Source organism: Dermacentor albipictus, unplaced genomic scaffold, assembly GCF_038994185.2.
Source record: "Dermacentor albipictus isolate Rhodes 1998 colony unplaced genomic scaffold, USDA_Dalb.pri_finalv2 scaffold_17, whole genome shotgun sequence".
Taxonomy (NCBI): domain Eukaryota; kingdom Metazoa; phylum Arthropoda; class Arachnida; order Ixodida; family Ixodidae; genus Dermacentor; species Dermacentor albipictus.
In genome coordinates, this window is record NW_027225571.1 from 9,586,670 (window position 1) to 9,599,657 (window position 12,988).

The following is a 12,988-nucleotide window of genomic DNA, read 5'->3' on the forward strand; positions in this document are numbered from 1 at the left end:
TCTGTTTGGGGGAGTAGAAGTACTCGGTCTGGTGGAGTGCCATTACCCCTACGGTGAGAATATTACCACTCTGCGGAAGAGTACTAGCACTCCCTGTGGGAAGAGTATTATCACTCTGCAGAAGAGTACTAGCAATCCCTTGCGGTGGAGTAACAAAACTCTGTCAACAGGAGTTGACCTACTCTCTCTCAAAGAGGGTCGATCTACTCTCGAAAAGAGAGTGAAATATGGGACAAGCCGCTACTCCCTCAAAGGGAGTGCCCGGCACTCCCTTAGTTTTTAGAGTGTATTTGAGAATACTGTCCTTTCTGCCTACGTAAAAAAAAGAAAACGTTATCCCAAGGATTGGCAAAAAAAGTATTCCCGGGATTTTAAGTCGTCACACGTGGCCACTCACATAGGGACCCTGAAACCGGAGGACGCCACGGAATGAGCGCAGTGCTTTTTGAGAAATAAACGCATATTGCGGGATTTACCGTCCCGAAACTCCGAAATGGTTTATACGACTAGGGAGGGACACGTAAATGGGGGCAGGGTGGGTGAGCGATGCAAAATTTTGTTCCTCTGGTGTGCAAACACCAGAGGGACACCAGAGGGACAATGCAAACACGGCAAAAGAGCGTTTTTGCATTCCGCACCCATCACGAGGAATAAATTCTGGAATGAGTTCTTCAAGGCTTCCTCATACGAGAGGATTAAGGATTAGAAGCCTCTCAACTTGCCCTTTAACGCTGGGTGGGCAGCGGTAGTAATTCCCGTGGCACGAGATCCTCCTATACATTCAGCGCACGTATATTTTTTTTTTTGGTTCAATTTCTATATTGAGGCACTTTGCGGATCACTTAAAAATTAAAGAAAATAAAAATTATGGTGTTTTACGTGCCAAAACCATGATCTGCATACGAGGCACGCCGTAGTCGCCTGACTCCGGAAAGTTGGACCACCCGGGATTTTTTAACGTGCACCTAAATCACAGTACGCGGGTGTTTTCGCCCCCATCGAAACGCGGCCTGGGTGGCCGGGATTCGATGCCAGCGGCTATCACGCGCCTACGGGCGCGCGAACACTGATGGAACCCGCGACACTGTCGCGAAGCCGAGGTGTGGGTCGTGTTGGTCGAAGAGATCCCGGGACAGTGAAGCCGGCAGAAGTGTTGGCTTAGCGGCGCATACCTATGCGCGTCCGCGAGAGCGTGTAATCGATGACGGACGCCTTGACGCCCGCAGTGCGCACTCGGACCTTCCGGCCATGCAGCACGAACTCGGCGAACTGCTCCTCCGTGGGCTTCACCAGCACGTTGTCGCAGTGGAGGTCCCGGTGCTCGAACTCGAGCTCGCGCTCGGCCACAGCCAGCCCGCAGGCGACTTGCAAAAACACGCTCTCGAACTGCTCGATCGTCGCCTGCACGCGCGCAGGTGCGCCACACCGTTTAGCGCCCTGTGCCTGAACCGCAGGGCTGGCTCGGCGAGTGAATACGCGCAGCTTTCGGGCAAGTACACGTGTGCTTGTTGTAGTAAATGCCAGAAAATTCGGCGCCGCCTTCCTGCGAACCCTGCTGTGCTTTGCTTTAGGAAACAACTTTTGACGACTTGGCTCACTTTCGAAAAACGCCGCGAAAGTTTTGTGCAAGAAGGCACGGTACGTAAAAGAGAAAAAAAATCCAACATGCTACGGTCTCCTAACACCTGAGCGCTCAGTTAAAACGTATCGTTTCTTTTTTTTTACCATTAAGAACAGCATACGTCGGGTAATCCTTAGTTAAAATATTATTGCAGCAATACACCTGCCTGAAAGAAAAAAAAAACGTGTAGAAACACACGCCACTTATACGTTGCGGTATACGTCATTGCACTCTTTTGTTCCTAGCTAGATTCTGCTTGACAATACCGTGTTATTTTTTACGTGATGCAGTACCATTGTGCGCTCAAAAAGTGTTAAAGCGAGCTAAAAAGCATCGAGGACAGCGCGGGCGGGTCTCCAGCCTGCGCACGAAAGATCTCGATTTGTTGTCTTCGGCGGGATCTCATGCAGACCATGCAGTAAGTAGACCCGGTGGAAAATCCAGTTTTTCTTTCGTTCGCGCTGATTATATATATATATATATATATATATATATATATATATATATATATACATATATATATATATATATATATATATATATATATATATATATATATATATATATATATATATATATATATATATATATATTCGCGCTGATAGCCTGCGACATATACGAAGTCTGCAGTAGCGGTGCGGTTCGGGGGACAGGATGATTGAAGCCACGTTTGATTTAAGATTGGACCAGAACCCGAACGATGTTCGCAAAGTGTCACGTGGCACGGCTCGCCAGCGAGTTGAGGGAGGTTCGCAGAGTCGCGCTGAATTGCGCCGATGCCCGCAGTGCACGTTCTATTGGTTCTATTCTCATGAACGCCACATAAACTCCTCTCTATATCAGTTTACCATGCTCGCTACAGACACGCTGGCTTGGCAGACGAAGCAGCTGGAAACAACGCTTGTGCGGCGCGGACACACAAAAAGAACGGACATGGCCGGCGTGCTATTTCAAATTGAAATTCTCATTCCATTTATAGTGTCAGCCTCCTTAGGGCTTTTACAGGAGTGGAGAATAAAAACAAAAAAAAAACGTAGAATGTGACCGAGTTACAAGCTTTGACTCACAAACTGTCTTAGAATGGAAAAGACGTATGAAATACAATGTGCACGCGAAGGTAATAATGAAACCATTCACAATTTCGCATTGCGTCGTCATAGACGCAGTGAAATACACACATGTAAAGAAGTAAGTGCATACATGTTGGGAAATTCACTACGTGGTATTACAAAAAACCGCTTTGAACACCTTCCAAAAACTGAGTACAGCACATCGAGGTTAAAAGAGAGTCGGGTAAAAAATTCCATTCTCTTATCGCCATAGGAAGGAAACTGAACTTTAAACACTCATTGCGGCCGAGTGGAGGAGGAACATACATGCTATGACGATGCCTCGTTGACGCGTTCATAGGATGCTGAAAATAATCATCTGGTTTAATATTTATTTGATTGTGAATAACTTCGAACAGGAATTTTAATCTTTCGTATTTAGTTCTGAGCTGAAGTGGTGCTAGACCAGCTAACTGGCATAACTCCGTTGGAGAATCCATGCAGCGATATTCATTAAATATAAACCTGGCAGCTAGCCTCTGTATTCGGTCAAGTTTACAACAGTTAGTTATGGTGTGTGGGTCCCAAACAATTTCAGCATATTCAACAATTGGTCGAACTAGAATTTTCTAAGCAAGACATTTAATTTCAGGGGTCGCCCGATTAAGGTCCCGCCTCAAAGATCACAGTGCTTTAATCGATTTATTGCACACATTTTCTGTGTATGTATTCCAGCCTAAATCTGATGTAAAAGCTAAACCCAAGTATTTGTGTTTTTCAACGTTCTCAAGTTTCTTTTCATGAGTGTAGTACGAGTAACTAAGGGTATGCTTTTTGCATGAAATAGAGACTGATTTTTGCGGGTTTATGGCCATTTGCCAGTTTATTATGGCCAGTTTTGTGTATTTGAGTTAATTTCTGCTTGGTCTTGTCCATGGTGTTAGAATAGGTTAGGTGTACGAACGAGCCTCGCCGGGGCGGTGCGCCTCCGCTCGTAGCGTGCCCGTCCTCCGGCAGGCGGCGCGCCAAACTTGTGGCCTTCGGCGCAGCGCCCATTAACAATCGGGTAGGGCGAACGCGCGTACTGCTGGCTCCTTGCAATATATTATGAGGGCCAATTCAGCCTCAGCCGTAATAAACCAACAGCTTGTGGTGCTTTAAATTAAATGCTTGTCGTGAAAATCGCAGGCCACTATAGAGCTGTTCACTCGTTCGCACTAAAGGTTAGAATTGGCGCGAGCTGTAACAGCAGCTATTCTGTGATACGCCTCAGTCTTCCTAATATTTTGTCCTTATATTAAGTTATAATGTGAGCGATGTTGCGTCAAATTATGCAAAACACTGTCTGTGAAACTGCCGACAACACAATTTCAGAAAACACAATTTCTTGTGTTTTCGTTTGCAGCTGTTATGTGCGCTCGTTTCCGCGTAGGTTTCGGGCGCTGAATGTTGCTTTCATGCTTTCAAAAAAAAAAACACAAAGCTGTATCACCATTTATTTCACACACATATCTGCAGTCACAAAAGAGGCCAGCTATTACGGGTTTTGCGTATAATTTGGGAGAGCTTCCGTAGCCGCTTTGTCGCATCAGATACGGCCATATTGCGCTATCTTCTGTTTAGTTCACACAAAAATACGTGGCATAAAAATACAGACAAGTAAACAATCATGTGTTAAACAAGCTTAGCAAGCTTCCGCAGCTGCTGTGTTTTGTTTTTTGCATCAGCTTTTTTTTCTCTTGCAGACTTGCCGCATTCTTATTGCTATATAGTGATGCAGAAGACATGCCATCATTTCTTCTTTGTGTTCCAAGCAAGGAAAAGAAAAATGGTAGCTTTCTAGCATGCTTTCTACTGTCAATTCATAGACATTTCTGTGAAAAGTGTGCTTCTGAAATTCAGTCTCGGCTGCTTGCAGTAGGTGGAAAATCGTCCTACTGTGGTGTAATAGTCCACCTCGAGTTTTGCACTGAACTAGGGCACTTTGTTTTAGAGTCTGTGCAGCAGCTTCTCCAAGGCATTCTCTACATTTAGAGCATGTTGTTCTCTTCATAAGTTTTCGACACATAAAACCAGCAAGGTAATAAATTATACAGTCAATAACTTCTGGCTCTGTGCATACATGATCAAAAACTTCTTCACACTCAGCTTCCGCGTCCACTAAGCCATCCAGTTTTTGTTTTAGTTGCTGAAGTTGTGTCTTTTCCTCATTGTCAACCTTGAAAGCAAGCTTAATATCAGTCAGTGTTAGTGCATGTGTATTATCGGCGGTTTGCACTTCGCAATTGCCAAACTTTGGCGGCTTGAGCAAACTATACAATGAGAGCATGTTATACAATTGCAGGAAAGTGGGCATAGAGGGGTGGTCATTTTGGCCACCTGCTTGGCGGATAATTCCGAAGAAGCGTTCAAGCACGTCCTGATTGAACTTTCCCGACAAGACATGCCTGAACCCACACTCCTTGAGCAAATACCGAGAGAGTTCCAGTGCTGATAAAATTGACACGCGCAGTTACTCTGCGGTCTGCTCGGTTAGGCAATTTTTACGGGAAATCTTTTCAGATAATACATCTTGCTCCCACTTGTTTAGCCAATACAGTGAAGATGCTAAACCTCGTAGATTTTCGCTCCCTACAGTAATGCCTTCTCGCGGGCAGTTTCGATTGAGGGCGTCAAACAGGTCATTGAGTTTCATGGTAAACTCCATCGTACCTTTCACACTTTCTAATCCTTGCGTGCCTCTCCTCGAATAAAACTCCAGCCCTTTTGCTACTCTCCGGCTGAACAACTGGGTCGCCAGCTTAACACGCATTTTTTCAGTGTTTCTTGGATTAATATGGGAAAATGTTAATTTAGGACAGACACGCGCCAGGCTGGGTTGCTTCGAGTCTTCTACGAACAATCTGTCATAGTGGTCCCAGTGCACCCGTTCACCATTGACAATCGAAATCTTTTGTCGATGCAAGCGGTTACGCACACATTTCAGGAGGTGAGGCACATCGGAAAAAACAAAAACATTGCGCTTGTTGCCAACAGGATGAGTAAAAAAGTGTTTAGTGTGCCGAAGAGCCCCACTCACTCCGAACTCTTTCCACATTAAGCGATTAGTGGCTGCTCCATCACACACAATTCCATCGACCAACGCGCCAGCTTCCTCCAGGGGAAAAATCGCTTTTAGTATGAGCTGTGCAAGTTTGGTGCCTTTTGTAGGACCCTTGCTCGTAAAGACAGCAGCTGGCTGCGAGTAATGATCCCCAAATGCTCGAAATGTGAACACCAGTCCATGGTCGGCGAGGTCATCGCTGGTCGTCGCACTGTCACCAAAATCGCTGAATCCACAATAAGTCATTGACTTTGAGTGCACCCTCATCTCTTTCCTTACCTGCATTTCGTCGAACATTAAAATCCCGTGTCGCTGAAACTCGTCCTTGGTGGCCATTTTTTTCTTAAATGCCGCAAAAAATCGTGTGTCAAATCCGCATTTCACCCTCACCAAACTTAAGTACTTTCGAACTGTTGTGACACAAGGAAGCGGCAGAACGCCATTTTCTCGGAGGAAGGAATACGCCGATGGGCTTCGAATGTGTAGCAACAGACACAGCAAAAGCCAGTCTTCTGTGTAGCGCCGGCTCTTTTTATTTGCGAGTTTGGCAGCTGCCAAGCACTCTTTCAGTGCCGTCAGCTGTATTCCTGGTAGCTCAGCTTCGGAAAGCTTCGCTTCGATGTCTTTTGCAGAAATTGTCTGCAGGCGCTCATGAACTTGCTTAAGCTCGGCGGTGAGCATCTTCAGCCGGTTGCAAAGGCGATTCTTTTATCTTTTGAGTGAATAGTTAGCACGCCTGAGCGCTGCAAGTTTTTCACGGTTTTGCAAGTTTTTCGTGGAGAAACAAGCACCACTGGAATTCAACTTCCGTTGCTTCTCCATTAGCCTATTCTGGCGAATTCGGAATGTGTTTGAGAGGCTGAAGCACTTCTGGCAAACCGATTCACCGGCACTGAGGATTAGTGGACATTTATTGTGGCACCATTTATTATCAGAATCGAGAAACGCACTTTGCGGCTCAGCCTCAGGATACTCTTTGACGCTGGGTCCTTTGTCTACATGCTCCAAAATAGTGTTAACGTCCTCCAAAGATCTCACAGAGATTGTACATTTTAAATCCTCCAAAGAAAAAACTTTGCCCATCACCACTACTCTCACCTCCATTTTGGCATCAATTTTGACAACCTTGGCAGCCACCAGAGAAGCAGCAGGGCAGATGCCGCCCCACGAGCACGTTGCTTCATTCATGTCTGATGCGGTCATGTCGCCCGCTGATGCAGTACGTGAGGTAAACGACAGCAACTGGCTGGCAGATCTCTTGGAGCGTTTTAGTTGAAGAAAGACAACACTTATGACTTTGTCCGTTTCGACCCGGTGAAAAAACCCCAGCATTTAGATGGTAGGCACGAGAGTGGAGGGTTCTCGAACAAGTTTGCGAATGCTGAGATCGCCGCTGTTGCTGAGCTGCAGTCGGATTCATCTTCAACCGCTGTCACGTTGCACGCCTCAGCGGTATTCAGAGAGGAGCGCATGCTAGCTTCTTCTGACACTTGTACACAAGGCTCGGCGGTCCTCATTTTTTTCGCTTCTAGCGGTTGCCATTCGGCGGGTCGTTTTCTGCTTCTTGGAGTCTTCGAAAGGTAGGCAGGTCAGTCAGGCAATTTCGTCGGCACCGCGTCCTTTGCCAACAACGCGCGTCGTGGGACGCTTTGCAGCACATGCCCATTGTACTCTGCCGTCCAGGTTTTGGACACAAAACTGGGCTCAAAATGTCTGTCGCAAACGTAATCGGTTGTTTGTAGAGCTCGGTCCTTTTTTGGTATGGCACGCCGCCACTGCTGCAGTCGTTCGTCGTCTTTCGCCGCCGAAAAAAGCGAAAACTTTTCCTTGCAGGATTTGTAGCTCGTATTGCAGCGTGGCACAAAACACTTCTTCTCCATCACGCGAACGCAGAATGCGCCATAAATAAAGAAAATGATGGAGCGTGGATATCAGCGAAAGGCACCGTGCACGTGCAAGAGAGAAGAATGACGCGCACGACAGAAGACAAGAACTGACACGTTCCTTACGGCAACACGTGGGCTCTCAGCCACCTAAAGCCTAGCCGCCCCTACAGCCCCCAACCGCCCCTACAGCCCCCAACCGCCTCGCACCATCTCTCGGCGGCCGGCGGAAATTCGTTCCTCGCTCTCGCCACTTGCTCTCCGCCGCGGGACGGCCCTTCACCCACCTAACCTATTCTAACACCATGGTCTTGTCTAGACTGAATTTTGTTGTGAATTACGCAGTCATCGGCAAACAAGCGCAACGGTACAGTGATGCCAGTAGGCCTATCATTAATAAATACGAGAAATAAGAGTGGTCCTTGTATACCGCACCCTGAAGTACACCAGACTCTACAAGTAAGGGTATAGACTGGCAGTTACCAATTTGAACATACTGTTCTCTGCAATGAAGGAAAGACGTGAACCATTTCGTGGTTGCGCGGTTTTTACGTATGGCGTCTATTTTGTGTAATTACTTAAGATGAGGAACTTAATAAAACACCTTCGCAAAGTCTGGGTACGCTATGTCGGTTTTCCCTCGCGAATTAATGGTTTGGGAGAGGTCATGTACACTTTCTATAAGTTGATTGTCGTGGAGCGGTTCCTTCTGGAGCCGTTTTGACGGCTGTATAGTACCTTATGGTAATCCAGATATTTAATTAAATGTTTTGATACAATATGCTCCAGTAATTTTGAACCCACGCTGGTAAGGGAAATTGGCCGGTAGTGGCTGTAGAGCCGCCTTTGTGTACGGGTACGATTTTGGCACGCTTTCAAGGACTGGGGAAACAGCCGCTAGTAATATAAGATTGAAATATAATGGCAACATATTTGAAACCCACTCTGCATACTTTTACGAAAATGTTTTGGGTATTCCATCTGGTCCGCGATATTTCTTTATATTGATGTCGAGGAGCAAGTAAAGAATTCCTTTTTCACTAAATACTTTATGTTCTTGGGGCCTTATGGGAGGTATCCACTAAGTGCGGAACCGTACCGTTATTTCCCGTAAAAACGGACGAGAAAAAATCACTAAAGCTGTCAACCTCCTTATGGTTATTTTGGCTCACATTCACGTGTGGTCGCTTACCCTTAAGATTAACGTAGCGCGAAAACGTTCTGGGGTCTTCTGAAAGAAGTGATAAAACATTTCATTCTCTCCTTAACTGGTTGTTCGAACTGTTTACTTAGATGTCGAATGGCTTTGCGAACGGGCTTTTCGTTTCTTTTTGAGTTTCCTTTTAATATGTAGAATTTCTCTCGTCATCAACGGAAATTTTTCCTGGCAATTTTACGGCGTTTGGGGACAAAACGTTCGATGTACTATCGTACAATGTTCGAGAAAGTGTTCCACAGTAAGTCTGTACTGGCTCCGAATTGGTAATCTATTAAAAACTGGTCGAGGGACTATTATAAGAAGTCAAGTGCACTAATGTCATTAGCAGCTTAAAAGTCTGGAATGAAATTCTTTGAATCAGTACTAGGTATGTCTGCAGTAATGTTTAAAGATAACATAACCGTATTATGGTCGGATAGACCCTCTGCAACTTCACGAAAAAAAATTTAATTGTGGGGTTTTACGTGCCAAAACCACTTTCTGATTATGAGGCACGCCGTAGTGGGGGACTCCGGAAATTTCTACCACCTGGGGTTCTTTAACGTGCACCTAAATCTAAGTACAAGGGTGTTTTCGCATTTCGCCCCCATCGAAATGCGGCCGCCGTGGCCGGGATTCGATCCCGCGAGCTCGTGCTCAGCAGCCCAACACCATAGCCACTGAGCAACCACGGCGGGTGGCGCACAACATTGTCAATTACTCAGCGTCTCTGTCTTCTACATACAAAGCGCAACGTGGACTTGAAGATGCTCTCGGGTGGGCCAATGCATGGCTGAAAACAAAATCGTCCGTAGGCCATTTCCTGGCATTAACGTCCTATAGTGACCGCCGCTACTGATAACGGATACTAGCACCGCGGTTTCAGTTCGCTGGCTAACAGGTGAGGAAATAAATTCAACCGGAACCCATTTGGCGGTAAAAGTCGACAGCAGTGCCATTATCACTGAAGCAATGCAGCGACACACCCGTACTTCTGCAGTCCTGAAAAGGCCTGCTGCACGAGGCGTATACGCAGCCGCGTTTGTTCTGTCGCGTTTCCCATTGAACAGGCTGCGCCGTCTATTGACAATATTTTGTGATGCAGGTTAGATGCTGTGCAGCACCTGATTTTATATATATATATATATATATATATATATTGTAACGACGTGGGATCGACGAGTATGCGTAGCAGCACCGCCAAGAAACGCACTTTATCAGTCGTCCAAGGGAACAACAACAACGTCTTCTTCGTTTCCCCCGCTTCACCTAAAAACCCGCGCTACTTCAGCGTCGTCCCCACTGGCGCATACCCGCTGAATTATGGTTCTGCCAAATATAGTTGTGTCAATATATTGTTACACACGAGGTGTTTCACGCAGAATCGGATGAATCTGGTTGATGGGCGCGTTTCCAAGGGTCCCGAGGCAGCTTGGCCAACGTCGTTCTCTTTCCTACACCTGGTTGTCTGCGCGGCAGCCGTGGTTATGACAGAAGACGTGACAATATATATTGTGGTCATTTTTTGTTCACTTCATCATCTGTACATTATCATCATCATGTGTGTGCTCCTCTTCATCATCGTGCGAGTAGTCGCATCATCATAGTGGACTGGGCCGTGGGTCCTTCGCCGCGTCTCTGAGGCTCATTAAAAGGTCGGCCCTTGACGGTAACGTCACAAGTGGTGAAGGTGCTGGGTAAATGTCGATGAAAAAATAACGATATCGTCCAGATAGCACAAACATGTTTCTCCCTTGAGGACGCGCACAACAGTGTCAATAATACGCTCAAAAGTTGCAGGAGCATTGCAGAGGCCTAAGCGCATGATGAATTTGTAAAGGCCATCTGAGGTTGCGAACGCTTTTTTTTGTAGTCTTCGTGCATCGGAATTTGCCAGTAACCTGAACGCAGATCAAGGCCGGAGAAGTACTCGGCACCTTGCAGAGAATCGAGGGCATCGTCAATGCGAGGCATATGGTATACATCCTTGCGCGTAGTCTTGTTGAGCGCTCGGTAATCGACACAAAATCACACGGAGCCATCTTTCCTTTAGGCGACAACGATGGCAGACGATCAAAAGCTAGCAGAGGGGTGGATTATCTCACGTTGCAGCATGTCGGCGACATTTTCCTCAATCTTGCGCTCGGCTAGAGACGCCCGATACTGCCGGTGACGTATGATGGATCTGCCGTCTGTCTGAATGCGATGCGTTGTGCCGGACGTCTGGCCCAATGTCGAAGAATGGGCGTCGAATGAAGTTGCATGCCTCTTCAACAAACTACGTAATTGTTCCGTCTGCGAAGGGGTCAAGTCGAGGCTGATTACGGCTGCAAGAGCGGAGGTAGAGGGAGAATGTCCAGCACAAGTGATTTCAGGTCCATTTCAGGTCATTTCAGGTCCATTTCAATTTGGTCCGTCGTGTGGATCGGCCTTGAGGCCGATCCACATGACGGACCAAATTGCTCTATTGGACCCCGCATCACGTGATAAGACGTCACCAGTTCATGCGTACCGCTGTTGGCCCGCGCAAGACGGCGGCCCTCGTGACCTAACAAATTGCCGAGGCTTTTCTCGCTTCAGTTTTTACGGTGGACCGCATGCAAACCGCAGCGATTTTGGCGTAGCCAACGAATGTTTTCCGGCAACAGAGTGTCTTCAGCCAAATCCAATCTAGTTTTCGGCTCAGCAAAAGCCAGTAAAGCCAGTCGTTTCATGTCCGCCGTTCCGCCTACACGTGCGAGCAGCAGACAGACAGACAATGAACTTTTATTGAGGTCCTGAGGGACTAGCCGGCGGAGACCCGTTGGGACCCCCTGCTCGCCGCTGGCTGCTCCCATGTCGGAATCGGGAGGCCAAGCCTCTCCGCTCTTTCACGGGCCCTCTGGACGGCCATGGACTGGAGCTTGAGTTCCGTAATAGATATGGCCTCGTCCCAGTCCCGTTCGCTGGTGACGGACGTATCCCGTAACGCAGGACACAATATTTTTTAAACACCGTGTCCTCTTGGAGTGACGAGGAGGTTTTTTATTTTGTATCCCTCGTTGAGCAGTTCCCGGCTTTGTGGGGCTTGAGCCGGAATGATAATACTCTGGCCGAGAGTGTAGCTCGTTGGTCTGCTCTGCCGTCTGCTATGGCGGTCCGGCTGTGGGTGTGCTCTGCGCCGCACCGGACCGCGGCGGGCCGTGACGTCGCATCACCTGACCGACCGGCCCGCAGACTTGGTCCATCGTGTGGATCGGCCTTTAAGGGGAACGACACAGAGAGGCTCGTTATAGCAACGCAAGCCAAATTGGCGCCATTAGGAAGGAGAATTTTCTCGGGTATTTTGTTTCTTGCGGCGAGCAGCGCAGAGCAATTGTTAAATCTAACTACGCCTGATACAATGGCTATCCTTTTTGGAAAACAACGTACAGAAGGTAACACTAACGCATCTCCCTGGTCTACCACGTAGGACGTGATGGTCAGAATTTGCGGAGATCCTGGAGGGAGCTCGGTATCTTCTGCAGCGAGTAGACGAAGTGGCTGGTACTGTTCATCCCCAAGCGAATTAATGGTGTCGGTCATATGCACTACTCGTTGCCCACAACATATAGCAGCAGTAGCAGAGGCAAGGAAATGCCATCCTAAAATGAGCTGGTGGGAGCATGGCGACAGCACAGCAAACTGTATGTGGCGGATAATGCCGTCGATATTTACACGCACAACACAAAACGGGGAAGGGCGGACAGAGTCCCCTTGAGCTGTAACCAGCAGGGGTCCATCGTAAGGCGTTGTAACTTTTCTGAGACGCTTACACAAATCAGCATGTATAAAAGATAAAGTGGCACCAGTGTCCACCAAAGCTTCAACTTGCGCGCCCTCAATGAACACAGACATCATATCACAAGGGCGCGCTGGAGGAATTGCAGTACTGTCGGTAAATGCAGTTTTTTCTCAGAAAACTGCAATACTTAGTTTTCCGGGAATTGTCAGAGGTGAACGTGGCAGGCTGGAGCGGTGACGAGGAGTGGCAGAAGGGCGAAGATGAGTGGCGTCTGGTTCTGTGGTAACCATTCGATGTCTCGGTTGTTGCGGGCGGAGATTGGAACGGCGCGGAGGGGACGCGTAACGCCGGTTTTGAGAAGGTACCCAGCA

General features: G+C 47.5%; 1 protein-coding gene across 2 annotated transcripts in view; it reads right to left on the reverse strand.

Moving 5' to 3' along the window:
* Positions 1 to 12,988, reverse strand: part of LOC139051977 (uncharacterized) — a 118,157-nt gene that overhangs the window by 32,654 nt on the left and 72,515 nt on the right. For both annotated transcript variants that reach the window (XM_070529040.1, XM_070529039.1), the window contains exon 12: positions 1,173 to 1,401. In XM_070529040.1, the coding sequence (XP_070385141.1) occupies positions 1,173 to 1,401 (229 nt within the window). The remainder of the gene's footprint in view (positions 1 to 1,172; positions 1,402 to 12,988) is intronic.